The 27555-nt window shown below is 47.4% G+C and overlaps 1 protein-coding gene across 4 annotated transcripts in view; it reads right to left on the reverse strand.

Moving 5' to 3' along the window:
- Nucleotides 1-1937: 1937 nt before the first annotated feature.
- Nucleotides 1938-27555, reverse strand: part of tet3 (tet methylcytosine dioxygenase 3) — a 38533-nt gene continuing 12915 nt past the window's right edge. For 2 of the 4 annotated variants that reach the window (XM_079363557.1, XM_079363556.1), the window contains exons 3-11: nt 19082-22028; nt 15870-15960; nt 12426-12519; nt 11496-11704; nt 10631-10781; nt 10427-10516; nt 9976-10113; nt 9524-9878; nt 1938-9313 (exon numbers count right to left, since the gene is read on the reverse strand). In XM_079363557.1, the coding sequence (XP_079219683.1) occupies nt 7572-9313; nt 9524-9878; nt 9976-10113; nt 10427-10516; nt 10631-10781; nt 11496-11704; nt 12426-12519; nt 15870-15960; nt 19082-22028 (5817 nt within the window). In that variant the 3' untranslated portion in view covers nt 1938-7571. Of the gene's footprint in view, nt 9314-9523; nt 9879-9975; nt 10114-10426; nt 10517-10630; nt 10782-11495; nt 11705-12425; nt 12520-15869; nt 15961-19081; nt 22029-25030; nt 25452-26677; nt 27427-27555 lie in introns of those variants that run through there. The other 2 variants (XM_079363554.1, XM_079363555.1) reach the window with 2 other exon arrangements.

The following is a 27555-nucleotide window of genomic DNA, read 5'->3' on the forward strand; positions in this document are numbered from 1 at the left end:
AGCATGTTTCATGTTTTCACTTGATGTAAAACTGAAAAATAAAAATAAATAAATAAATACAAATGCAGAGGGGAAATAAAGAGTGATCTTGCCACTGCAAAGTACTTTGCAACAGATCAATAGTCAAGCAGCACAATGGATCCATACAGGAGCTTGACAGTTCATGCATGAGGGGGTTTTGCACTGCAGAGTCGATGCTTTCAAACATCTTTTTTCCCGCGAGATCACATGGAGAGTTAATTGTCCGGGTCCTGAGGGAGACGATGGCCTCTCGGAGCTTGGAGGAGGAGAGGCCTGTCTGCGTCGTACACTTTACTACATTATTAACAGACAACAGAGCAAATGTTCAGTGGGTCTCTGCAAAAAGGTGGAAAGCCGTTTCTTGTACAGCTGACGACGTAAAAAGAAGCTTCCGCAGCATGCACTGAAGACCGAGTGACCCACAAGGTGGCGATCAAGGTGCCTCATCCCCACCTGGCAGGACACAGACGTCAACAAATCCCTCAGCTCAGAATCAGAATTTCCTGAGTGAAGCCAGTCCTCCACCTGTTCAGCTCTCAGACCGACGATGACACAAGCTGCACCATCGAGACAAAGATCATGAACTGTCTGGATGAAACATACAAAGACCCTCTGACACAAGAACTGCTTGATATGGTAATATAAGCTGCAGTACGTCACTGAGGACAACGCCGCAGCATTTCATGAAATACTGACTTCTGCAATGGCGAGGAGGAAGACTGCTGAGGGAGCCACACAACGATCCAGTCCTCTCCGAGCTGCAGCCGTACCTCCGACAGGGAGGAGGACCCGCTGGACTGGTGGAGGGAGAAGAGACTCCTCTCACCGTTCTCAAAACTGGCAAAGAAGAACCTCTGCACACCGGCTACGAGTTCTCCCTCTGAGAGGATGACAGCACCTGCTTCCTGAAATATGACCTGTTGACGTTTTGTCCAATTTTCTTTATTATTTTATTAATTTTTTCTTTTCTCTCTAAGGAGAAGTACTGAATTTTGGGTAATAAGAGGACCACTTTTATTTCGATGCACATAATTTTACACCAGCAGGAATGTTGCAGTTATAACAACAACAAAATCAACAAATAATCGTGATCTCAATATTGATCAAAATAATCGTATTGGCTATAATCGAGCAGCCCTAGACAGGAACGAGCCTTCTCCTTCCTCATGCTTCCTCGCCGCTGAGGTGGAGGTCGGAGCAGGCCATGCATAAAGGAGGACGGCGGTGGCGGTGGGGACGTCACGGGCGCCTTGGAGAAGGTTTGTACCTCTGATAAACGATTTGCATGTTTAATAAATGAACTGCTTTCTGAAGCTGAGTGACTGTGAAGACCAAACTGATTTCATGTCGAGCTCAGGAGGTAAAAACAACACACGTCACTTCACAGACACGCTCAACTATACAAAAAACAAACTTCGCTTCAAGCAGTCAGTAAATGAGAAAAGGTGGACGACCTGTCAGCTGACCCCCTCTGCAGGGTCTGGGGGGGCAACTGAAACATCTTGTTCTGCATCACCTAATAAAAAAAATGCAAGCTCAAGTGCATTTACCATAACACAGTTTCTGCTTTGAATCGGTGTGGAAAAAAAAAAAAAAATTATATTCAGATTACATTATTTACATAAAACTACTCCACACGCAGGGTTCACTGCTGACTTGAAAGTGTCTAAAGGTGTGAATGTTTGGATGCCCCCCCCCCGACCAGTGCAGAGTATATGCAGTTATATAAAATATACTCCATAGTGCTTGACCATTTCTAAATCCTCTCTGAGCCACACCGTTTATCGATAGACAATAATCATTCGGTCTGTTGCAGTTTCTTCCCCTGATGAAGCAGAACGCCAGGAGGACACAGAGCCTGAGTCGGCTGTTTCTGGCTCTAAAAATCTGTGTAAAGAAATTAAAATCAGGCCACATTTCACTTCAATGTCTTTATTTATCGCGCAACATAAAACAATATTGTGGGGTTTTTACCACATACACTATGTATTCACATAATACACCATACAGCTACAAGAGAGAGAGACTGAACAAAAACACTTTTTTTTTTTTTTTTTACATACTGCATCCTTGACATGAAAAAAAAAGAACCAAAATAACAATCCTAAAACTCAAAGAGGAATGTAGCTGCCACTTGTGTAGGTTCATTTGTGTGTTTTTCTTTTCTTCTCGTGTGGGCCTGGGTCCAAAGTCTTCATCGCAAATTTGTGAAGTGTTCATGAATGAAGGTGTTTAAAAAGCTGGCCGAACACAGTGAGATGCACATGTCATGTGTGTGTGTGTGTGTGTGTGTGTGTGAGTCTAAATGTACAAGGTGATGACAGAAAAGAGAGAGGGGTGAGTAAAAGGAAGTGCATGTCTGAGGGAGGCAGTACACAGTTGCTTTTCTTATATTGTTCAATATCTTAGCATTCAGTGATCATGAACGACAAACTCTAAAGGTCGCTTCGGTACTTGCACTGCACCAAACATGAAACCCAGATTAACAGTCTTCGTGTTACATGACTCCATATCTCACTCTGGTTATAATGAGTTCAAGTACAAAGTGGAATGATTATTAAGAGAGAATGAAATGAACCTTTTGAGCACCCCCTACCCTCAAAATCTATTTTTTTTGTTTAGCGTTGTAACAAAAAGACTTCCCCAAAGTCAGCACCGAGGCAGCTTCATCTTCAGCATCTCGTGAAAACTGCGCAGAATCCAAAGTATTGATCTCTTCACATTCGAAAGAGCTCAGAAAAAAATATTTTGTGGTGGTCGTTTTTATCCCTCACATTTTTTTTTTTTATTCATGTTCTATTTTACACAGTGAATTTGTAGGTGTAGCTCCATAGCACCAGATGAACGACCTCCCGTCTGCACACGTGCTCGGGAGGCGTCGCTTCTCATGAGAACCAGCCACCGAACTAGTGAGACATTTAAGAATCTACAGAGTTATTAAGATATCAAGTACACTGTATCCTCAGCACCCATTGTTACACTAAGTGTGTGTGTGTGTGTGTGTGTGTGTGTGTGTGTGCAACCTGGGCCATGCATTATAGTCTAAAAGTCAAACGGGCCCCGTTGCTGCACCAGTCAAACGACGGGTTGGACGTGATGTGAGAATCAAATGATGAATACAAACTAAAACACCGTGTGTCCTCCTTTTTATACCAAGTGCAAACGTACTATTATGAGAACTAGCGTAGGTAATAATGAGAGACGCATCTAAACAAGCAGGGAGGAAGTCTCTTACCTGATAGTCTAACACAACTGACAGAAGTAGGCGGGGCTTTTAACTTTGACAACCTTAACTAGAATATCCTTTTAGATGCGGGTCCTGCTCATGGTCTAACGAAGAGGCTCGTACTGATTATTCAAGGGAACATGACGTGTGCCTGCACATGTGAATCAGAGACAGCAGCTAGTTAGCTGAGCTTCGCAAAACAACCACTTAGAAACCGGTAAGAAGACCGAGCGTGGCTGTTAGCGAAGGGACAAAATCCTCCAACCAAAGCGCCACACGGCGGGAGCTAAGTGTCTGGCCGCTGGACGCAGTGACTTCCTGTGTTGTTACAGCGACCGAGCTACCCGACCTCCTCACATGCTAAGATTCTTTTAGGACTTATACGCAACGTGACTTTGAAGGTCCAGGTGTTGAAGTCAAGACCATGGTAACCCGAAACCAGAGTGCTCCGAGAACACATCAAGACCAAGACCACAAATGTCACTGACAGATCCTCATCTTGTGTCAGCTGGGATAGAAACCTAATCATAAATGAATTGAAGTTATTTGTTCGTTTTCCTTCCAGTCGCAGTAATGACTTGAAAAAATCTGTGGCGGTCTTGGTTTAAAATTTAGAGTCCGGTCCAGTCCGAGACTGAGACAAGACCGAGTAAAAAAGCTTTCATTCTGATCTCGACCTTCCAGAAGTGGCTCCAGACAGATTCCAGAGCGACGCTTCCCGTCCTGTTTCAAGTGTTTCTGCTCGGCTCCACTAACCAGCTGCTGCATTCAGCTCCACGTCGAGCGGACAGACATCAGATAAACCTCTCGTTTGACTCACGGTAGCACACAAGCATCACTGAAAATGTTCAACTCCCTTTAAGCAACAAGCAGCTCACGAGCCTCTCAATGTGCTGGAGTACAACAGAAGCATTGTTAAAAACCGGCTTTAAAAAGTCTGTCGAGTAGAAAAACGACTTTAGTTGGATGCAGGGATTGAAGGTTCATCGTGACAGGTTGAACTTCATGTTTCATAACTGGGCAAACGAACGTGTTGTTAGAAAGTGACAGAGCTCTGTCTGTTACATGCTGTCAAGGGCTACAGTACTCAAGAAAAGCAAAACAGCAGTGTAACTAAGCACACAAAGTACGCACAACACGTGGAGGCCAAGTGTTGCTGAGCGTCGTCGAGGGTCGTCAAAGACTTCAAAATACCCCATTGTCATTCATGGTTTAGTTACTATCCTCACCAAGTTAAATAATCTTACCTAAATATTTTAATATTTACATTTCTTATCTCTCTTGTGAGAAAATAAAAAACAAACAAACAAAAATAAAAACCCTAAGCTTCAAGTTGTCAATAATCGGCTCTTTCTTTTTGTCATTAAAATCAAGATTAAAAGTGCTTTTATAAATCTTTTCTTCTCTATGTACAATTTGTATTAGCTATATAAAAAAGATGGAAAAAAACAAAACAAAACAAAACATCAAAGACAATCATCATCATCATCATCACCATGTAGTAATAAATAAGAGTAAAAAACAAACAAACAGAAGAGGTTCAAATGAGTGTGGTGGTCTTGAGCACACAAAGGGACATAATATGCGATTCTCTGCCCTCAGTAGCAACTTGTGATTGTGACCAGTGTCTCTACAGCGTGAGGTAGAGAGCTGGAGACCCCCCGGGGAGAGGTAACAAGGTCTTTCACAGACGACCAGGGCCGTGAGCCGAACCCAAACAACCCCCCAGTCTCAGAGGAGCGAGCCAGCTCTGGGAGTTCATTTTCATTTTCAACGCTTCAAACCATTTGAACGAGTCAAAGAGTCGTCGAGTTGACGGGGTGAAAATAAAGATGGCGTACAGCGCTCTTAACCAAATAGTCTCTCTCTTTGGCTCTTCTCTGTCATGCACACACACACACACGCGCACACACACACACACACACACACACACACACACACACACGCACACACACACACAAAGTGAGAGACCCATCTGCATTTGGCGCTAACTCCCAGAATCTGTCATTTCCAAAGGTTTGCCTTTAACTCTCAGTAACTCTCAGGTTGAAATGGTTTCAATGACTGTGCTTTCTCGGCCTCGACAGTGCGTCTTTGAGGCTGAATGCATTTGTCATAAAAAAGAAAAAATGCATAAACACCTAACCGGTTCTCGGGTCCAAGGACTTAGCTTGCAGCGCAGGGCAGCCTGGATGGCTCTGCCGGGACGAGGCCCACCTCTCTCTGCTTGAAGATGACAGCACCATGCAGAGGAAGAAGTGGGCCCTTCACTGGTTATCAAGTGTGAAAGATCAGCACCAGAGTGTGTGTAGGAGCACCAAAAGCACCGCTGTCCTAGCACTGTTTCCTTCCCAAAAGCATCTCCAGACTGCGTTCACAGGCGAGGATAAACCACAGCCTTGCTCATCAGCGGCCAGCAAACAGGGTGTGATACCGCCCTCTGCTGGCCATGGATGTCTAAAGCAGCAAGGCTCGAGTGCTTGTCGGTGTGTTGAAACAGCAGTCTCTGCTGCCCTCTAGAGGTTACATTTGGGAAGTGCTCACCTCTACTTGATCGTTAGATGAAGGTAAAGTTGCCTTGTTTTTCGTTCGTGTGTGCAGATCTAGGCCAAATGACATTTGCAGACAGCATCACTTGTTCTACCCGGTTGAGTACCAGATATTTAAAAAACAGGGAATACATGGCAAAGACAAGTATCTAAGTATTAATTCATCATCGTTTGCTTTGCTTGAGAAATTTCCAATGTCTTTAAGAAGCAACAAAAGAAATCCAATCATCACCATCTGGTACTCACTCCTGGTCAAAACAAAGGTGTGTGCAAACGCTAGTTGAGCCAGATTTGAGTTAAAGCACCGAAGTACAGCATCAAGTACCATGAAGAGAAGCAGAATGAGAATCATTCAGGGCTGGAAGTTGAGCACCAGTCGAAAGCTGGGGGGGTATGGGGGGGGGATTGGAGAAGGAGCATCATCTTACGAGCAGAACAGCAGCATTCGTTTCCTCAGTATCATGTAAAGGACAATAACAATGACTTTCTCAGCGGGCATCATATTCATACATTCTTCAGCTTGAAGAGTTCGGCTCACTCACAAAACTACCAGGAAAGTAGAGTTGAAGCTCTGCTGTTCTGTTTCCCCTGCTGAAGGGACAGTCATCAGAGTGTGTGGTTAAAAATCTGAAAAATAATCTGAAATGACCGTTTTTGAGTTCCACATTAACGGGAAGATTTTTAAAAAAAGGGTATTGGCAGGTTCCAGTACAGTGGGGCTGGCTCGTTGGACCAGAGCTCCAGTGGTCATGTTGCAGGGCCGTCTGTGGAGACTCCAGGTCACGGGAATACTCAAAGCTTTATCCAAAGACACCTGGACTTGATCTTAAACCGCGTCCAGTTGCCTTTGGATCAAGCTTCGAATAAAGAGTTAAAGACCTGCGCCGTGCACATAGCCTCCAGGATCTCATACTTCAAATATGTTCTAAAGAGAAGGGGGTTTGTATGCACAGGGGGTCTGATGGTGTGTTTTAGTGTTTATGGGTGCATGGTGAGAGGCGGGGGCGGCAGTGGAACCGCTGGTCGACCCACTGGAGAAGGTTTGGATATGAGCCCAAGTGAAAAAAAATAAAAGTTCTCGTCCTTTGTGAAAGCCTCAGAGATATGTTTCTTTATATCGTCAATATAGAGATGCATGTCTAAAATACTTTTCCGTACTCGGTGTGAACGTATGATTACTGAAATATCGATTTAGCTGTTCGGCCTGACAGACGTTTGCTCCTCCTCGCAGCACAGCTGGAAGATTGACAAATTCAAATCAAACAGAAAAACAGGGGACACGGTTTCCAAACGTGGAAAAAGCAAAATGTCCGAGTCTGACAGACGCAGACTGATTGATTTAAAAAAATATATAACCCAAAAAAAAAACCAAAAAAAAAAAAACAATCACGTCATTAATAATAACATTAATGAAAACAGCAATAATAAAAACAAACAAGTCTTCATTATAATACCTGTAATAACAACATTGACAGTAACAATAGCAATCATAATAATATTGATAATAGCAATAATTAGAATCATTAAAATTCTATAAACAAGAAAAAGCAATGGAGTTCCTCTCCAGGGAAGAGAGAGGAAGAGCACCACAGGCAGTGTGCTTGAAGCCCAAACCACTGCCTGACATGAGGTAAAAACAATAAAAACGTGGAGGGGGCGGGGTGGAGAGACAGCAGACTGCGGGATGCCTGACAGACATTCATCCTGCTCGTTGCTCTCTCCAAGCCTCCACTGCACCACCCTGTAGCTATCAGTCTGTTTGTGTTTGCGTGACCTCAGACAAAGTGGCTGTAGGGCCCAGTGAGGCGGGTAAAGGCATAGGGAGACACAGTAACCATAGAGGTGGTGTGGAAAGTCGGGGCTAATCGCGTCACTGGCCCCTCCCTCTTGTCTTTAGATTGTCCAGGTCCTGGACTGGCACCTGCCGCTGTAGCCCCCCACTTGCGTTTCTTTCCGAGGGCCTTGATTTCCTCCTGGGAGAGACCAAGGAGAGCCGCTTCCTGCTGCCGCTGCAGTGCTCGCTCTGCCAGCAGCTTCATTTTGGCCTCCCAAATAGCCAGACCATGCACGGGCTGGTTGAGGTTCTTGTGCTGGTAGAAGACCAGGGAGATGCGGGTTGGGTGGGCGCGATCAGGCTTTTTGAGAGGAGTGGTGGCGTGTAGTTCCCGACGGGCACATTCAATCAGGATGGAGCCGTGGGCTGGGGCTACTGCTACACCACCGATGTTGGGATCCAGGAAGTTGTGCTCGCTGTCAGACCACACCTCATCATCATCGAGTTCACGGCCCTTGTTGTTCTCCACGTTACTCTCCGCTCGGCCAGGGTTCCAGCAGGCCTGATCTGACTGCTGCAGGGCGTCGGGAAAGAGGCGACCTTCAGGTGCAGGGGACGGGGTACTGCCTGCCACTGAACCCCCACAAGATTTCCACGCCTTCTCTTGGAGCCCAAGAGGCGTTGAACAACGACTTTCCCCCGTCTTTGACCAGATCTTGTCTGGGTAGGCTCCTGCAGGATGACTGTGCTTCAAACCAGGGCTGTAAGCCATAGGCCCCATGGCCCAAGCATTCGGCTGAGGACTGGGAGCAGGACTGGCCCAGTGTCTTGGGGTGCCTGGGCCTGGAGTGCCTGGCTGTGGTGTAACTGAGCCTGAGTGAGAGCAACCAGGGGTGCTTGGGCGTGGGGTAAACGAGCGTGTGGATCCTAAATGAGGGGACGGAGACGGAGAGGAAGGTACCTGTAGTGAGGGCGATGGGACAGGAGAGGTCAACATGGCGTTTGAGCCATGGTACGATGTCCACTGCTGGGGGTACGGAGAGGGCTGCCTCTGCTGGGGATGCTGGTGAAACTGCTGCTTATCCGCATTCAACAACGAGCTATCAGGGCTGAGTTTGGGGTTCAAATGGCCTTCCCAGTTGTTGGGAACGATACTTCCGTTAAGCTTGTGTCCTGGCCAGGCTGAAGGCTGGGGGGTAGTGCTAGGTGTGTTGGCACCAGACTGGCTGCCTTCATAGACTGGCATGTCCATAGGTTCCTGCTTGATAACTGGAGTGCCTCGGTTGGAGGGTTCAGAAGAGACGGAGGAAGGACGGGACTGGTTGTAGTCTGCCGGCTGGGCGTAAGCGCTGTGGTTAAGCTGGTTGGCTTGCTCGGGGTGGCTGGGGTAGGACTGGGCAAGTCTCGCCTGAAGGCTCTGAAAATCAGGCTTCATGTCCACCTGGTCGACCTTGCTGCCAGCTTTAAGCAGAGAGCCGTTTCGACCCTCGTAGGTCCTTAACTTAGGGCGGAAAAGTGCGTTGGGGGGGTAGTTGTAGTGGCCATAGTGCAGATTGTGATGGTAACCGTTAACTGGGTCTGGAGCAGAGGGCTGGCCGGTCGGGGGGAGGCCTCCCCTTGCATAGTAGGCAGCGTGTGGATAGATGTTGTTGAAAGGGTCTGCTGCCTGCACTGGGTATCCATCCATTGATCCATTGAAGGGCTCTTTCTTAATGTTGGGCTTCACTTCTTGTTTGATAATTGCTGAATGTTTGAAACAAAGAAAAAGTTATTAGAAAGTTAACGTCAACTGCATTTCTTTCTTTTTTCTTTTTACAGGTCATGACTTATTACAGTGTACGTATCGCCCGAGGGTTCGGCTCTAGTCAAAGACATTTTAGATGATCAGACAGGTTGGACCTCTGTTGGCGACAGCATGATACTGGTTTGAAGAGCAAAACAACACCACATTACCTTTATTGCCTTGGGGTTGAGGGGAAGCGGTGATGCAGCCCTCAGTCTTGACCACAGTTTTCTCTGGAGTCTCCCCCGCCTGCTGCAGGAGTTTGTTTTTCTTTTTCTCCGAGGTCGCCTTCTTGGCCTCCAGGCGGCGCTGTCTGCAGGACTTGGCAGGTTCAGGCAACTTGCGCACCTCCCGGCGGAAAGCCTGCAGCACCTGAATGGCTCCAGTCTGCATCTTGAGACGCTGGGCTTCCTCGCTGCCGAACTCGTCAGTCAGAGACACCTTGTACAGAGGCAAAACATGGAGCTGCTCATCCTCAGGGATCTCCTTCACTGATCGGTTGTCCTCCTTCGTTAAAGTGCACACCTGGATGGGTGTAGGACATGAAATGTAAACTGTTTTTAGGCACAAACACAAAACACAACAGATCCCAGTATAGGGAGAGAACGGGGCGTTATCGTACCACTGTGCAACCGTTGTAGAGATTGTGTTGATCCTTATGAGCGTGGGCACAGAAATCCATGCAAGCCGTGACTCCGGAGAATGGCCGTCCTTCCTTCAAGCCAAGTCTGCAGTCTGGAGCTTTCTCCTCGGACTGGCACTGATGAACAGGACAGAGAGAACTTTGTTTACAACAGCACCCTTCTCACGACAGGTTTAGTCCCTGCTCATTTCAGTTCAGTTTGTCACCGTCTAAAGGTCCATACAGTAAAGGATTTCCTTGTCCTTGTCACTGAAGCCCAGCCCCCACCATCAGACTGTGTGTCCACTCCAACCATCATCTTTCATGCACGCCGGAGCTGCTCCCAGCTCCAACTCAGCAGCAAGGACAACAGTAACCTTCCTGCATATCATCCCATGCTCTCTTATCCCACACTCATTACAAACAATGGCTGATTGATTGTTCAACAAACCTGGTTACTATAAGCCTGCGGAGCCAGTTGCTTGTACAAAGGAGCCACCTCAGTTGCCAGATGCTGGAAGTTATCCCTGAGTTTGTCCTCCTGAGGAGCAAAGGAAGAGGTCATAGGTCAGAAGAAAACAGAGCCTTGAAATGTTAGTTTAAATCACTAATAAGTCTGAATGGTTTAAACAAGCGTCTTTGATATGACGCGTACCTCTTCAGGGTGATCTCCTTGTAGCCTGAACTTGCGCGGCAGTTTACTACGGGCGTACTTGCAGCCGTTAAAGTACATACTCCAGGAGCAGCCGAAGGAGAAGGAGGCGCCACAAGAATCAGGGTCTTTGCCTTGGCATGCACAGGTACGACTGCAGGGGGAGAAAGTGAGCAGGATCAAAGTTTAGGACTGTATACTTCACATCATTATCTGTGCAGAGAGGGGAAATTGCCAACGAGGACATTAGCATTAATGTCACAGCAGCATGTGTTTGTCTATTTATGTTCAACCAGACCAACACGGGCCCCCTGATATACGAGCACACTCAAGCAAAGGTAGGAAGCGAGTGTCCCAGAAAAAGAACCGGTTTCCTCTGAGAATGACGAGGGCTTCAGGGCTGCACGGCGGTGCAGTGGTTAGCTCTGTTGCCTCACAGTGAGGAGGTTGCTGGTTTAAATCCCTATCTGACAGGAGCCTCTCTGTGTGGGGTCTGCATGGCGTGGTTTCTCCCCGGGTACTCCGGCGTCCTCCCACAGTCCAAACACATGCTGGTTAGGTTACTATGTGAATGTAAGCGTGTCTGGCTGTCTGTCCCTGGACTGTCTTACACTGCAGCTATTTTACTTGATGTTTCAAAAACACATGAACATTCTGGGTTGATCACAGTTGTGATTTCACGTGAAAGAAGCGAGAAACTGAAAATGTTTGACGCCAAGCAGAACTGGAACGAGAAGGTCATTGTGTCTCTGTTCTCGAACTTTTTAATATTGGTTAAGATTTAAAAACCGTCCTGTGTGTAATCAGCCTTTTCATAAGCCTTTAGGGGAGAAAAGCAAGGCTCAAAGGGAACCCATCAGAGACTCACTCATCATTCAGGCCACAGCGTCGGCTGGTGGGGTTGCCGAATTTGGTGAGGGTGTCGCTGAGCTCCTGGTACAGCTTATCAGCCAGGGGTTTGGGGACGCCTTCCCAGGCCATGATGAGGATGATGATGACCGCGTTGTCACAGTGGTGGCCTGCGCGATGACGCACCAGACACAGCAGCTTCTCTTTCTCGCCGCTGCGACGGATCACCTGACAGAAAACCAAGCTTACTGTTATTTTCACATCATCTCTAAATCTATGTTCTGTGTTTCCTGCATGTGAGGACTTCTGCCTCCAGAGCTAACGATACAGGGAACTCTTGTATTTTAAACCATTACTGATATATATTGACCTGATGCCATCTTTACATGTAGCTTTAAGCTGGAGAGTCAAAGTAAATAAAAATGTTCTTATGAAAAGACACAAGCTGACAAAGCATCTTATATCTCCATATCTGATTCCTCACAACTGTTTTTCAGATTAACAAAATTTGATATGTAGAAGCCCCAACCTCTTTCACTTTTATTATCACACATACACACACACACACACACACACACACACACACACCACGCACGCACGCACACACACACACACACACACACACACACACACACACACACACACACACATACACACACCCTGCAGGATGGGTCAGGGGTGACGTGAGGGGAGATGGGAAAAATGTTTAGACCTCCAACTGATTTGCTCATTGACAAACACAACCAGGACTCCTCCCAAGACCCTCATTAAACACACATGGACACACACACACACACACACACACATACTGAATGAAGCCGTTGCTGATAGGCTGTCGTTTGTGTCATGTTTTCTCATAAAGAAAAGGACCTCAGTGCCGAGGTTAGTCATGTAAGGCTCCTTCAAAGACCTGACCCACATGGCGGAGACGTGACGTGACACCACTTACCCACTTAGCAATAGGACATCCTCGGGAGCTCTTTCCCTCTCTGCCTGTGTACACCACCTTCTCGATCCGGACGGCTTCCCCTTTCTCTCCGTACCTGCAGAGGGAAGAATGAAAAACTTAGGTTTTGCAGGTTTATCCGCTTGAGCAGGTTTACCCCTCAATCAGATAGCACGGATGTCAAAGAGCGGGCAGGGGAACTGCTTCAGATAGAAGTGATTGTACCCGAGCTAAAAAGCCTCTGCATGTTTCTAATAAGCTCCAGCAGCAGAAAGCTGCTCAAACTAGGATCAATGTTGGAGATGAAACATGGAGAGAGGTTAGAACACAGAAAACTTTACAGACCCATGCAGAGCTGGCTAAACACTGAAGCTACAGTGTGCACCACATGCAGAGCTGGCTAAACACTGAAGCTACAGTGTCCACCACATGCAGAGCTGGCTAAACACTGAAGCTACAGTGTCCACCACATGCTGACCTGTGTGAGAGGAGGGGGGGAGACAGCTCTCTGTGATGATTAGAGTTCAGACTGCAGTACTCATTTTAAACACTAGGGGGCATATGTCATATTGCTCCTTTAATAGTTGTGCAAACTTGCGATTTTAACGTCTGTTTATTCCTTCTTTTATTTGCTCTCATATTCGCACTTGTCTTCTTGTCTTGTCCTCTGGGGATCAATTATGGATGATCTTATTTTACAGTTGGATGAGTGCCAATATTCACTGTCCTAAAACATCAGGCCTCCACATTACAAAAACAATCAAAAGAGACACTGCTGACCGACCTCAGATGAGATCAAGATGAGTTTTTCATTCTGAAACTGTTTCCAGCTCTGTGCCCACAGGAGTTAATGTTTGCAATTTACTCTGAGGCAACTTGGACAAAGACAGACCCATATCAGCAGCACTGGCTGGTGAGAAGTGTTCACAAGGCTCTGCTGAGAATCACACAAGCATGGTAGAGTAAACAGGATCCCACTGGGCTGCACATAATGCCAGCGAGAGGGTTCTTTCTACGAGCTGCTGTTTGCATCCACAGGTGCATGAACAAGCTTACGCTGAGTGCACACATTCCTGTTTGTATGTGTCTGTAAACATCTGCTTTGGTAAATCATGGAGTGTTTGGAGATTATTTTTCCTTGTAGTGCTAATTAGAGTTGCAGCAAACACGGGTGCATATGAGGCCTGTTGACAACCATCGACCCATGTGCAAAGAATGAGGCATGCATCGATATCAGTCGCTCAAGTGTATCTGTTGTGTTGCTTTAATTAAACCCAACTGCTGCTTCAGAGAGAGAGGGATTTTTATTGGACAGAAGAAGTCGACTTGTTCGGATGGTCAGAAAAAGAAAATGCGTCCATGGAGGGCCTGCAGTTTGTAAGACATGTGCCACTGACATCGCTAGAGGAGGAGGGACGAGCAACTATTTGAATCAAATATCTCGGTACATTTGAAAACCAGACGCTAAAAACTATGAAGAGGCTATGAAAATGCACCGTCTGTGCATGGTCTAGGTGTTTATTTCAGGGTTCTCGTGATCCCTCCTCCTGAGGCCATAATAGTCCACGGCGTGATCCAACAGGCAACTGGACTCTGTGGACGTTCTTGCAGGTGTCTCACTTCTCATCTGAACAGGTTTTCTCCAACAGGCTGCTGAGAATCTCTTCAGATGAGAAGTGAAACATCCTCATAAAAAGGTCACCGAAGTCCGGTTCCTTTTTTACTCAAGCTTCTCCATGCAGGACTGAGGGAGAGTGGTGGGGTGCATGAGAGCAGAATGGGGGGTCGGAGGTTGCACTGATCTGGGGACAGGTCAGGGGGACTTGTCAGATGTCAGCTCACGGTTCATATCAGGTCTCCTGCCTGCCTGGCACCTGCCATTGTAAAAAGATCAGCTCTGAGCAGATCCGGCGTGACAGTGAAAACAAAGGGCTCTGCCTGAAAAGGAAAGGAGCTGAGGTGCAGAGAGAGTGGGAGGGAAGGAGCCTCTGTCACCACAGGGGTGGCCTTTCGGGGTCAGAGTTGTGTCAAAGGTCAGCCAGAGACATTGGGGACTTAACTCGAACATCATCTCTGCAGCAACAAAGAGCGGAGGTGCAACATCCCCGCTCAGTCACACGGGCTTTCCTCCGACTAATGACCAGTTGGTCCCTTTGTGGACAGCTTCTCATTGATTAACGGCCCGATGGGTGGACAATGATCAATGATCGGTACTGGAAATATCAAGCAAAGCAATCATATAATCTGCTTTTAGAAGGTCACAACATGGTGCACATTGCTCTGGAAAACATGTTAAGGTTTATTCTGTTCCCCATTCAGAAGTTTCACAAAACCCTTATATCAAGAGATTAAAGCCTGTAACCATGACAACCAGCTCCATCAATACTTGTGACTGTAGAACATTTTATTCAGCGCCAAAACAAACAAGTACAATATGTTGTTCCTGAGTCAATTCTCTGTGGTATAATAAGGTCATTAGTAGATTTAATGTTGGCTAAACTAACTAGCCAGCCTGCTAGCGAGACTATTCGTTCCCATTCAGTGCAAAGGGACGGGAAACATTGCCATGGTAACAGCAAGCTCCACCAATCAGAGAGGTGGCTGTGACAGTTCTCTGATATCCTGAATAAACCGTTTTTCTTAACGTGGTTGATATCAGACGAACTTGCGTCTCCTCCAGGACTGTGAACCATGGCCTCACACTCAGGTAGCTCGTTCCTTTATTACACACACAGACCACATGTTTGAGATGAACCCGGGCCGCCCGCTTCGACCACTGCAGCCTACATGAGGCGTGCGCCCTGACCACTCGGACCACAGCGAGTGTGTTACTGAGTCATGGCGACAAACATTCACTGTCTGCCTCATTTATCAGGCTTCACTCTGATTACAGATTATTTCTGTAATTTAAGGTTTCAAACAGAGCAGCTCTGTGTTTAGACTGTCACGACAACAAAATGTCACATCTTCTTAATAATTATTGTGTTATTTTCTAAAAGCCAAACAAGACATTTCTATACGTCGTATATATATACGTGATCAGATGCACTTTAGTAAGATGTAAGAATAAAGAAAAGGATTTCAGTCTTCTATCACACCTTCCTCTAAAACGAGCATTTCTGTCTTCTTCCCGCCCTCGTCTTCTCGTCTATTTGTGATTTCATTTGTTTGTCCTTCCTACAATAAATCCTTTCACTCTCAGCTATCATCTGCCTGCACTCATGTGCCTCTCGCTCTGTCTCTGATATGCTGATGATGCTCATACTTCCTGTTCCTCCTACAGGATTCTGGGTCACAGATTCCCTGAGGACACGCAGTGAGGAGGAGGAGGAGGGAGAGCGATCGAGCGAGCGAGAGAGAGAGAGAGAGAGAGAGAGGAGAGGTGGGGGAGGAGAGAGAGCATGTAGGAGGAAGAGAGAGAAAGAGAAGGGAAGACAGAAGGCTCACCTCGTCTCCATCAGGTCTCGTATGGAGGCCACTGTAGGTCCAGATCCCAGGTGGTTATAGTAGGGCCCTTCATCCTTCTCCAGGATTTGTTCTAGATAAAAACAGACGGGACAGTGTAAGAAAGCAGCACTTTAAAATGTGTTTCATTGTATTATTATTATTAAATCTTGTTCTAGTATTTATTCAACCTTTTAAGAATAAAATCTAAAATTAAACGTAGAGATGTACCAGACTCGCAGTCTGTCTGGTTCTTGAAGGTCTCGGTCTCAGACCACCACTATATATATAATTATATTTTTTCTCGTCATTGTTGTAACTCGAAGGAACACGCCTCTTTGTAAAAGGACAAATAACTTAATAATTCATTCACATTTTGATGGTTACCCCCTGGTTACGTCAGCAACCTTCCCGGTGTCACGCTGCACACATGATTTAAGCTCTCGGGTATGTCCTGGTCTCGGTTCCTGTGATCCTGACTTCAACACTACTTACAAGGCGTTATGATTCCACCTCTTGATTTTGAGTTTTAATGAAACAGTACAGAAGCAGCGAGGCGTGTTCCACACGCTGCATCATGTACTGTTTCTGAATATGAATGAAAACGTGGACACAGAAAGCGCCTACCTTCTATGGTCCAAACAAATCCAGAGCATTCAGGAGCAGAATCTAAAGTTAGAAGGAGGACATACTGGCTGCTGCATTGTTGTCAGAGAAGCTTCAACACAGCAGGTTTCCTTCATGATCACACAGGAAGAGAGCAGCTCTCTGATTGGCTGATTGATCACACAGGAAGAGAGCGTCATCATCTACACATCTTACTGTTTGGACCTTTAATTTAAGATTTTCTCTGCTTTAGAAAATAATTTGAAAAAAAAAAAATAATAATTTCAAAAATAATTTGTTGACAAACGTAAAAACCTCGTTGAACCTTTTCTTATTCAAGTGACAGCCTCACTTTGATCAGAACAGACATCCTTTTTTTAAACTAGAGGCAAGGCATCCTTTGAAAAGCGTGAGAATGTTTCACTCATTGCTCCCCACACACACACACACACACAGACACACACACACAAAATCACACACCCTCACAATGCACAGAGCGTAGACTGTACACTGAGACACTTTGTAAATCAGAAGCATTTTGATGCCGTGATGAATGAAGGTCTGTGTACATTAATGTTTGTTTTAAGTGTTTGATCGTCGTCCTTAACATGCCTGTGGTTGACATAAAGTCACATGACTACAGTACTCTGTACAGTGTAATGAAGGTTGCTCAATGACTCAGCTTGCTTTTCTGTTTTTTAAACTGGATTCCTGTGAGGATATTTCTGTGTTTTCCTGCCTGCTGTGCACAATACTGCTTTGTCTTGGAGTAACAACCCCTCCCTCTGGACAACAACATTAGCGAAATGCTTTGAATGGTAGTGCCCTGCACTATCAGCTAATGATATAAGATGTGGACACACACCCAGTGGTGAGTGTATCTCTTGGTTCAGAGGCAACATGAGGTCACATTCCCTGTTAATGCAGGGAGGCACCGGGGCGTGGCTCCAGGCAGGAAGTGGAGGAGTCCTACAAAATTCTTGTGTGTAATCTGGTTGAGTGTGCATGTGTGTCAAACTAAGGTTTCACACTCCTTGTGTGTGTGTGTGTGTGTGTGTGTGTGTGTGTGTGTTGGGAGTCTCATTCCAGGGCAGTTATGCTATGGGGAGTTGACAGGGCCAGTGTGTAAGTCCAAGTCCCACTGAAGGGCCGTGTTTGTCTGCCTGTTGTTACTGTTAGAAACAGCACACGGCGAACAAGTGTTTCGCTGCAGCTGCTCTCCCCCTGCTGTTTCACTGTAAAGGGACAGTAAGGCTCGAGGTCCCAAACATTAACCCTTCATAGCCTCATTGCCCTAAAGTTAACAGTGCAGCTAATCTGCTGGTTATTTCTCTTGGATCAAAAACCTTCGTTACTGATTCACTGCTGTGAGTCAAAAAACTGTTTCACACAGAGGCTGAAGCAGTTTTTCGAAAACACTGAAATCTTTCTATTTTTAGTAAAAAGCAGATGATGTTGGTGTATCGAATGGTAATACCTCCATTGCAAATTAATCTCACTGTAAATTCTCCTGATTTCTCATGTAGGACCACCAACAGTGCTGTAAACAAATAACCTGAGCAGCGTGCTACCCGAACCATGGGACAAAACTCCTCCTCGCTAACAAAGGCTTCCTCCTGCTTGCCTGCCAGACCCATACTCACACAAAAGCCTCCTTCTGCCACCACTGCTATTGTAACTGCCGCTGCCTTCGCTGCCTCTCACTGCCACAGTCTGGACAGTCACAGCCGCTCACACACATTTGTAGACACACTTTACATGCAGCCAGATGCTGAATTAGACTGGGACTGAAAGTTGTGCTGCATGGTTCAGTAAGTTCAGTAAAGCTAATACCTTGACACAATAATGACTTGAATAATGGTTCTCTCAAAAAAGTCTTAAAGGTCACTTATTCTGTAAAATCCTCCTCCCAATGTTTCTCCAACTCTAACATGTGTTACATGTGTCTAGTCTGTCTCCAAACCCCCCCCAACCCATCCTCTCCGTCTTCTGCCTGCTCCACTTTTCAGAAAATGTGAACTCAAACAGGCCGTTTGGAGATGTTCCCTTCATGACATCACAAAGGGCAGTAGCCCCTCCCCCAGGTGGGTGACACTCCCACAGCTAGGTGTTTGTTCTGCCCTCTGAGTCTGCCTTCTCACCGTAAACAATAGGACATGGAGCCAGAAAGCAGCGAGTACACCCGAGCCCTTCCAGAGAGGGGGCGTGGTCAGACACAGCTCATTTACATATTTAAAGCTACAGACACAGAAACAGCCTGTTCTGAGCAGGGCTGAAATAGAGGGGTTTATAGACATGATCAATACAGGATCAGAGTGGATTTACAACAACACACTTCACACACATGTTGAAGAGGAGCTCTGAGACTTCTTTAAACTGGATGAAGAGGAGGACAATATGAGACCTTTAACAAAGCCCATAAGACTTTTTAAAGCTTCTACCGCTACTTGTAATATATTTAAAATGTATTCTTACTCCCAGGTGAGTGGACAGTTTGTGAGTCTTTTGCTTTTTGTTAAAACATAATTAATAATGTCGAATAAATGCTCATGTTTACAGACAGTCACCAAATTTCAAGTCAGATAAGGAACTGTGACACTCTGACTTACCCACACAGGTGCAGGTGGGAAACTCTGCCTGTAGGTCCTTGGACGGTGTATCCAGTATCGGCTTGAGGGGGCTGTCTAGATAGCGAAGAGGAGACTCTAGGAAGCCTTTCAGAGACGGGGAGGAAGGTAGACTGTCCTTAGTTGGCGTGTCCTCTTCAGAATAGCATGTGGTGGAAAGTACTGCTATATCCCCCGAGGTTTCAATCTTCATGCGTTTAGGCAACGGAGAACCTGGCATGCTAAACATATCCTCTAACACACTCGGCTGCTGCTGCTTCTCCACATTGTTACCCTGAGCCAGAGAGACTTGTTGGGTACCCTCGTGCCGTTTCTCCAGTGGGCTTTCAGCGGATGCCTGGTTTAAGTTTTCTTCCATTGGAGTCCCCGTCTCATCCTTATTAGCTTTCGCCTCATGATCATTTGGATGAGGTGTGGAGCTGGCTTGAGTGGTATGAAATAAAGAATTTGACTGGGATTTGGGTGTTGATGGAGTACTGAAGTTTTCCGGAGTGGCCTGGGACTGGCTCCCCTGCTCAGGGGCCGTAGCAGTGCACTCCATGGGCTGACTGGCAAGAGCATCCGAGGCTGAGTCCCCAAATTCAGCCTCAAACTGGCGGATCAGTTCTTCATACTTTGGGTCTATGTTGGTGAGACTCTGTAATTGTGATGTGCTTGATGAAGTTGTGGAGGTCAGAGGTGTGGTGGTGCTGGTGTTACTTGAGGCCTGGTTGCCTGTTTCTTCTGACTCTGCATGGGATACAGGGGCCCCAGGTGGGGGCAGATGGCCCATGAGGGCTGGAGTGTTTTCTGACATGGTGGAGACAAAGGAAGAGGGATTCATTGAGGAGTTGGAAATAGATACCTGAGATTGGGCTGGGGCAGGGAGGCCTGCAGCAGCAGCCTGAGTGGAGTTACTGTGGAGGGGCAGAGGGGGCAGACAACCTGGTGGCAGACTGGTCAGGGCCGGGGATCTGTCCATCATGTAGATGGGTGGTTTTTGTACTGAAATCTGAGTCTGAGGCAGGAAGGTTGGCAACGAGGCTTTCTGCTTGGTCTTCTTAATGATTATCTGTTTGGGTTTGGGCATGGGAGGGAATGAAAGCATCCCACTCATAGCTTTTATGACAGGGGATGCTTGGCTGCTTTTTTTCTTCTTGGGTTCCTTAGGTTCCTGTTTGATGACCAGATGTGGCGGCAAACCTTCTGCCTCCATCTGTGGCCACCACTTTTTCAAGTTTTGGCATGCCATAGGTGCACGAGGGCCTGGTGATCCTAAGCCAGAGGAGTGGTTAGAGAACAGGTTTCTCTTGTAGTGAAGGTGCTGTTGCAGAGCTGCCTGAGTGGAGTGGCTGATGGCTGCCTGGCCAGGAGACAGGGGAGTGCCAGGATAGTGCTGACTCTGCTGCTGACAATTAGCCATGCCGTAATGTCCCATGGAGGCAGTGTGATTATAGCGCTCACCAGAGTCTGGCTCTTGTTTTATCTTGGCCAGTGCAGGGTTGTCCTGGGCCTGGATTCCACCATTTTGGCTCAATCTGAGCTGCTGCGTGATTGGAAGCTTAAACGCGTTGCTAAATTTGCCACTGGTGTCACCAAGCAGCTGTTTGAGCTCTGACATGGGGTCTGAGTTACTTTGAGGTGAAGCAGTAAAGTTAGACTGAGGCTCAGACTTCACACACATCCACTGGTTCTTCTGTTCAGACCCTCTGACTGAGCCCTGCTGCCACTGCTGGGGATTAGGGTGGATGCCTGGATGTTTTCCCTGACTTGGGTAGGGAGAGGTAGAAGATGAGAGAGGGGTAACATGAGGTGGCTGGCCCTGGGATTGGGGCCTGTGATGCTCATAGGACATTGAGGCCGGCTGGCTAGTGTGTAGTCCTGGAGGGACGGATTGAGACCGGGAAGGAGAGGGATGAGGGCCGGGGGAGGATGGGATCAAGCTAGTGCCATTGGGGGGCTGAGAGTGGAGGCTGAGCGTGTGTTGGTGGTGATGGAGGTTACTGTTGTACAGGGTTTGACTTGGAGAACTGGCAGCCTGTGGACCAGTTGCAGACAACTGAGTCAGGGCTTCTATGGCGATGGCTGTCTGCAGACTGACGTTCTTTTCCTTGGCTATAGAGAGCACCTGGGGAGAGCAGGGAATTGGGGGTCTAGAGCCGGGCACTTGGTTTGTGTTGGGACCTTGAATTCCCTGTTGCTGCTGGGAGAATGATGTAGAAAAATGATGGCCACCATTCACTTGGGGGTAGGGCTGACGTTGCAAATGGGGTTTAAGCGGACGGGGTTCTAAATGTGGAGGTGTGCCAGCCATCTTGCACGCACCTTGATCCTCGTTGTTTGCCAACTTAATCTTCTTCTCCAGCCACTCAAGATAGTCTGGACAGTCAGGCCCATCACAGTTACAGTTAGGGGGCTTGTGTCCATGTTTGGCTTGACTCAGTGCTGTTTGTAGGGTGTTCAAGTCTTCTGGAGGTTGGCAGCTACTCCTCGGAGTCCCTGATGGGACTCTGGCCTGAGCTCCTTCAGCACCCATCTCCTTGGTAAACTTCTCATAAAGCTGGGCTGTATTAGGCTTCACGAGGCAGGAAGAGGAGGAAGAAGGAGGCAAGGAGCCAGCAATAGCAGAAAAAGCCACCAGATTGTGGGCATCCTCCATGTTTGCGTGGTGGTCATGCTCACCAGTGGTCGTACTACTGCTGCCGCTCCAACATGGTTGTTGTTGTGGGGTGTCACTGACCTTGCCATGTCCTGACACCCACTGTCTTGGGGGCACACTTCCAGCCCTGTGTTGTTCTGTTTCCATAGAGGTGTCTTCATTGTTAGGGTAGGGATTCAGCCCATTGGCCAGTTCCAGGCTCAATGCGCCTTCCTGGAGGCGGTCATGTGACCCAATTTCCATCTGGCCACCACTTCTGGGGCCATCCACTGAAGCGACTTCACGAACAGTCTGAAAGACAAACAGGGGAGAGAGGTTAGTGAGGTAACAAGAAACCCATGAATCCAGGACTGGTGAGCAAACATCACACACGCTACAGAGTACCTGAATAATATGTTTAATATAATAAACCCAATCAGATCAGGCTCCATGTTTCCAAGACAGCTCTTACACATATATTACACATATAGAACAACAGTCATTAATGACAGTGTCACAGGTCATGTGAAGGTCTTTGTTGAAAAGTCAGTTGGGCTATGCAAAGCAGGCAGATGGAGATAAAAGGTGTCTGTGAGTGGCAGAAAGGGAGACATTAAATACCATAAGAGGGGAGAAACACAACATTCAGAATATCATGTATTTATGAAGTCTAAATTACTGATGGCATACCAAACCAAAGAAAGATGAAAACTAGTTTGTAAATAATGCCTTCAATGTCATTTTCAGCCAATATCCCTGCCTAGAGGGGAGAATAAAATGACCCAGATATCTCCTGGTAAAAATGAGATAATCGGGTACAGACGTGGTTTCTGAGGTAGAGAGACAGCTAGAAATCTATTAGTCAAGAGTGAAGAAGAGTCTCGTTTGAAAAATGTGCGGGTTCGAGATAATTACAGCTGCCGAGGCAGAACCCTCCCACCAGGAGTTTTACTGTTAAATTCAAACTATCTGGTCAATCTCCATGGAGAGGAGAGGTGCTCCCATAATGAGCAGGAAACAAATATTTACAGAAACGTGAAAAATGTATTTGCAAATGAAATGCTAATAAAGGAGGAGTCGAGAGACAGGCAAAGTGTGCCGTGTTAAACTGGTCTAGCTGGGAATTTCAAGATTTACCTTTCGTTGTCTCAAACTTTGATTAAGAGAAGATGTATTCTCAGAGTTTGATATCTAGGATTAAACCTCAATGTTTGATTGGATGCTCATCCTGTGCATAGCACACATATACTGCTGTATACCTGAGTAACGTGACTTTTTTGCCAAAAATATCGTTCATCTGTGAGGTGTTTGGCCATCGTTCTCGTCAACTCTCCTGTTCTTCTTCAAGCGTTCGGGCCTCCAACGAGGACATTTATCTTTTTCAAACTCTCTGTTTTGGACTCTGGATAAAAAAGATAAACGCTCATAAAGACAACTCCTGATGATTGGCAAAATCCCATATCACCTGCTCGAGAGGTGAAGCCAGCCTTTTACTCGAAGAAGAACAAGGTGGTCTGCATTCTCAACAAGCTGTCTGAAATCAGCAGCAGGAGAAGGCTTCTCAAACACTCGGCTACACAGGCGCTGATCAGCGCTGCCACATATCTCACTTCCTCTGTGTCGAAATTGGGACAGTTACCAAATTGGTGGTTTGACCGAAAACTGCAAACACATCACCTTGTCTCCCCCCCCCCTTGTATCAAATGACATTTGATACAAGGGGGGGGGGGGGGGGGGGGGAGTAATGAGAACGAAGTGAAGAACATGAAGTGCTTCAATCCTACAAGTTTCTGGCTGTTTTATGTCCAGGTAAGCTCTCCTTATTTTACAGTCAAATGAGCCTGTGGAGGAAAAGCAAACAAAGAGGACTCAAGGTCGAGCTCGTGGAATAATTGACAGAGTTCATGTTGTGACTGACACGTGCTATCTAACAGACCCAGGAGTGTGTACTTATTCGGCACACACTGTGTCGACCCGATGAAATGAAGCCAACAGGCTTCGTAAACATACTTCAAACAAGTACGCACAGGGTGCCTCGCACTGTTCAGCAGCTTTGACTGCAAACACAATCCTGCACTGACAGAAGACACAACAAAAAAAGCGGGCGAGGAGAGAATTACGGCGATATAAATGTTTCCTTTCCCTAAAAACCAACGTCTATCTCCGAACCCTATATGTTCTAGCTTCAATATTTACTTGAAGTTTCCGGAAAGAAAAAGTCTGCTTGTAGATTCTCCAGTGTCCCAGTGAGCCTGATGTCCAGCTTCACCATCATTTGAATATTATTGAGATTAGCCTTTGAAGTGGCTAATTACTGGAGAGGCAGCATGTTGCAGCCTTTTGAATGTACCTTCTGCGCAGTGTGTCTGCAGGGGGTCCCAGGGGGTGGCGGTGGTATTGGTGAGATGCGGTGTGCTGGAGGGAGGGGGGGGGGGGGGGGGTCAGGGGGGTGGCAGTGAACAGCCGGCATGCAATACGTGAGAGGCCCCATGTCTGCGCTATCAGAGGCAATAGACAGGGAAGAGGAAGGAGAGGGGGGTCAGCTGTGCACGGCAGTTATGAGAATTGCAGTGTGTTGAAACAGAGAGTGCAACACTGCACAATCTGAAAACCCACAACCACTATCAGTGACACAGAGCCTCTTTTTCAACTTCTCCTTACCAGCAGACTCGTCCGCAGACAAACCTGTCACGCCGGTTTAAAGCACCTCAACACAACTGCACTCAGAGCAGATCATAAATATCACACGACACACTGAATGTGCAGGACCTTCACACACACCTCCGTGGACTCTGATTTCCGGGTCTCAGATTGACATTTTGCACTCACACCTGCAGCGCTTTACACCTGCCTGGGACTGTGCCGATCACATGCTCTGACAAATATTTACACCGGGACAGAGCCTACACTACACTCTGTCCTATTTCTCTATAACTATTTCAGACACATACTACTGCACAGTCTAGACACACACCTAACCAGATTGCTTTGTTGCAGAACCTGACTGACAAGACACCTGAGACTGGGAGCCCTTTAAACAGGAGGGCAGAGAAGCGAGGACTGTGCAGCACTGACAGGGCAATAAAGAAAAAAAAAAAAAAGAGGGAGGAGACAAAATGTTTAAAGATTCGAGGGAGGTGAGGGGGGTCAATTTGTCTGCTCACAAGTTCAGCTTGTGAGTACACAGCTGATCCTAAACCTCCTTCCTCCCCCCCATCCCCTCATGTTGATGCTGTGCCGAGCAGGACCATGAGTCAGACTCTGTGACAATACGAAGCCGGCTGAGAGCTGGGGGAGCAGCGGCGCATACTCACGCGGTCCTGAATGTCCTAATGAGACGGCCGGTCGGAGAGCAGAACGCAGAAGAGGAGACAGAGAGGAGCATGAGACTTGTTTGCCGGCACAGCAGCTCAAAAGCAGTCCGGTGTGGTCGGGTTGTATTCCTTGTTATTTCGTTCAGTCTGTGCGGCGCTCAGGCAGAGCAAGCGCCGAAGTACACATGCATGCATTCACACACACACGCACACACAGCCACACAAACACAACACACCTCCCCCCAGCACGGCACGCACGTTTCTCATTCTCTCGCCTCTTCTTATGGCCGACTCTTTCTGTTTTCTCCTTTTTCCTTTCTCATTATCTCTGTCTGCTCCTCCCTTCCCTTTTTCAATATCCTCTTTCTTTCTCTCGGCTACATATGCAGTCGGCTTCTCTTTGCAAGCCCCCACCTTCCCCCTCCTCCCTCCCTCCCTCCATACCCCTCCCTCTCGTGCAGCCTCTCCCTCCATCTCCTCTCTCTCCTCAGTGTAGTGCAGAGCGAGAGGCCATTATCTGAGCCACAGCGGGCACGTACGATGGAATGGAGGAGTGTGCAGTGAGCAGAAACAGAGCGAGCTGTGGGGGATAGTCGCTAGCAGCAGCCTAGGAAACAGCACAGCGCAGCAGAGCTCTCACCAATGAGAAGCCCTCTCTCTGTCTGTCTCCATGCCCTCCAACACGACTTGCTTTAGAGCAGTAGATTATTTTGCACATGATGCGTTGCTGTGTTTGTGTTTTATTAACGCAGCTTCAGCTGTGACAGAGGTTCTCTGTGCAGACGCGCGCCGGCGGCTACCAAGCAAAAAAAAACCCCACGCAAATCTCAAGTCACAACAGACTCATAAGGAAACAGGAGCCTAAAGAAGGGATCTCATGTTGGCTGTTTGTGCCTTCTGAAAAGACGAGCTGGTCTTCCTTATGGGGATTTTGTTCCGTGTTTGCACATCTGGATTCGGCTCAGCCCGGGGCCAAAACAGGTGACACCGAGAATCGTTTCCATAGCTTTACTTCTTTCCATCCTTATTCACAATCGTGGCCAATTCCTCACTTTTAACATCAGTCTTCAGTTCTCCTCTGTCCGATTGTAGAGCCTCGAGCAATGCAGCACATGCACAAGAAAGAGAAAGGTCGGGTAACGAAGGGAGCGCTCTTCATGCTGGCCCTCCCATCAAGAGGCAAAGGAAGCCGACGACATGGAAGGCTTCTGGCTGAGGATAGCTAAGGGTTAGCATTGTGCTCGTTAATCGACCCTCTGCAGCCACTCGATAACCTACAAGGGATAGAAAACGGAGCGGACGTCGGCTCGAAGATTTCAGAACAGCTTAAAGAGCACAGAGATGAAAAGGGGAAAAGCGGGTGACACTTCAACATCTGCAAGAGAGAGTAGCCAGAGGAAGAGGAGGGAATGGAGCGGAGAGACGGAAACGAGGAAGGACAACAAGAGGAAGACGACAGCTGAGCAAAGGAAAGACTTTTGTTACTGTGACTGACACTGTAAAAAGGTGTGAAGATGATGCAGAAGAGGCTACAGACAGAGAGAGGGGCGGCAAACAATCAAGCCATCCCAGTTCAGTGGGAACAGGACGAGGACCCGCTCCTAACCGCCAGCCTACAATAACGTCCTTTTGTGATTCTCTCCTCACCATCGCTCTTCCTTTGCCGTCATTATCATCACCAGCGCCTTCCTGATCGCCGGATGTTTCGTCTCGCCCGCTTGCCGGCTGACTGGCACTGTGGCGTCTCCTCTCTTCTCCTCAACATTGCTGGACTTTTTGGAGCAGATTAAAACAGGAGGAGGAGGTGGAGGAAGAGGAGAGAGAAACATGGCCGTCTCCCCCATGCAGATCGCTGTCAGCTCTCGACTTGTGTCTTTCTCTTATATTACTGAGCAGCGTGTGTCGGCTACACGGCGCTGCGGCTCGATTGACTTCAGTAGCCTTTCCCTGCCTCTCTTACTTTGACTTTTCCCTGTTTCTCTTTCTCTCTCATTTTCTCTTCTTTGTCAAAGCGCCTCTGCCTCCCTCTCTCGCTCGCTCCCTCTGTTTTGTTTCCTAAGCTTTTTCCTCTTCTAGCATAGCTTATTGCATTACCGTTCCAACACCTCCTGACGCAGCCGCTCTCCGGCCCTGCAGATTGAACACTGTCTGTCTCTCTGTTACCACACATATTCGTACGTGCACACAGACGAGCGTCAATCCCAAAGAGAAACACGGCGCAGCCTAAGCTGTCTAAGGGAAGGAGAAGTAGAGCATTAGGTCACGTGACCAGGGAGGGCCAATGAGCGAGCGAGAGAGCAGGGAGCAAGAGAGGTAGGAAACATGTGGCGATTACGTAGCTGCATCGTCATCATCAACATCTCCCTCCTCAGTGTGTCTCCCACCGGCTCGCTCGCCGCCACAATGTGCCCACTATCTGCCGCCGCCAACGCCACACACACACACACACACCGACGGGCTCCCAGAAACACACAGGCGCTGGCTCTACTCCCCCGGCTGCGTGCAGTGACACAGCATTTCAAGCT

The sequence above is a fragment of the Symphodus melops genome (assembly GCF_947650265.1).
Source record: "Symphodus melops genome assembly, chromosome: 1".
Lineage (NCBI taxonomy): Eukaryota > Metazoa > Chordata > Actinopteri > Labriformes > Labridae > Symphodus > Symphodus melops.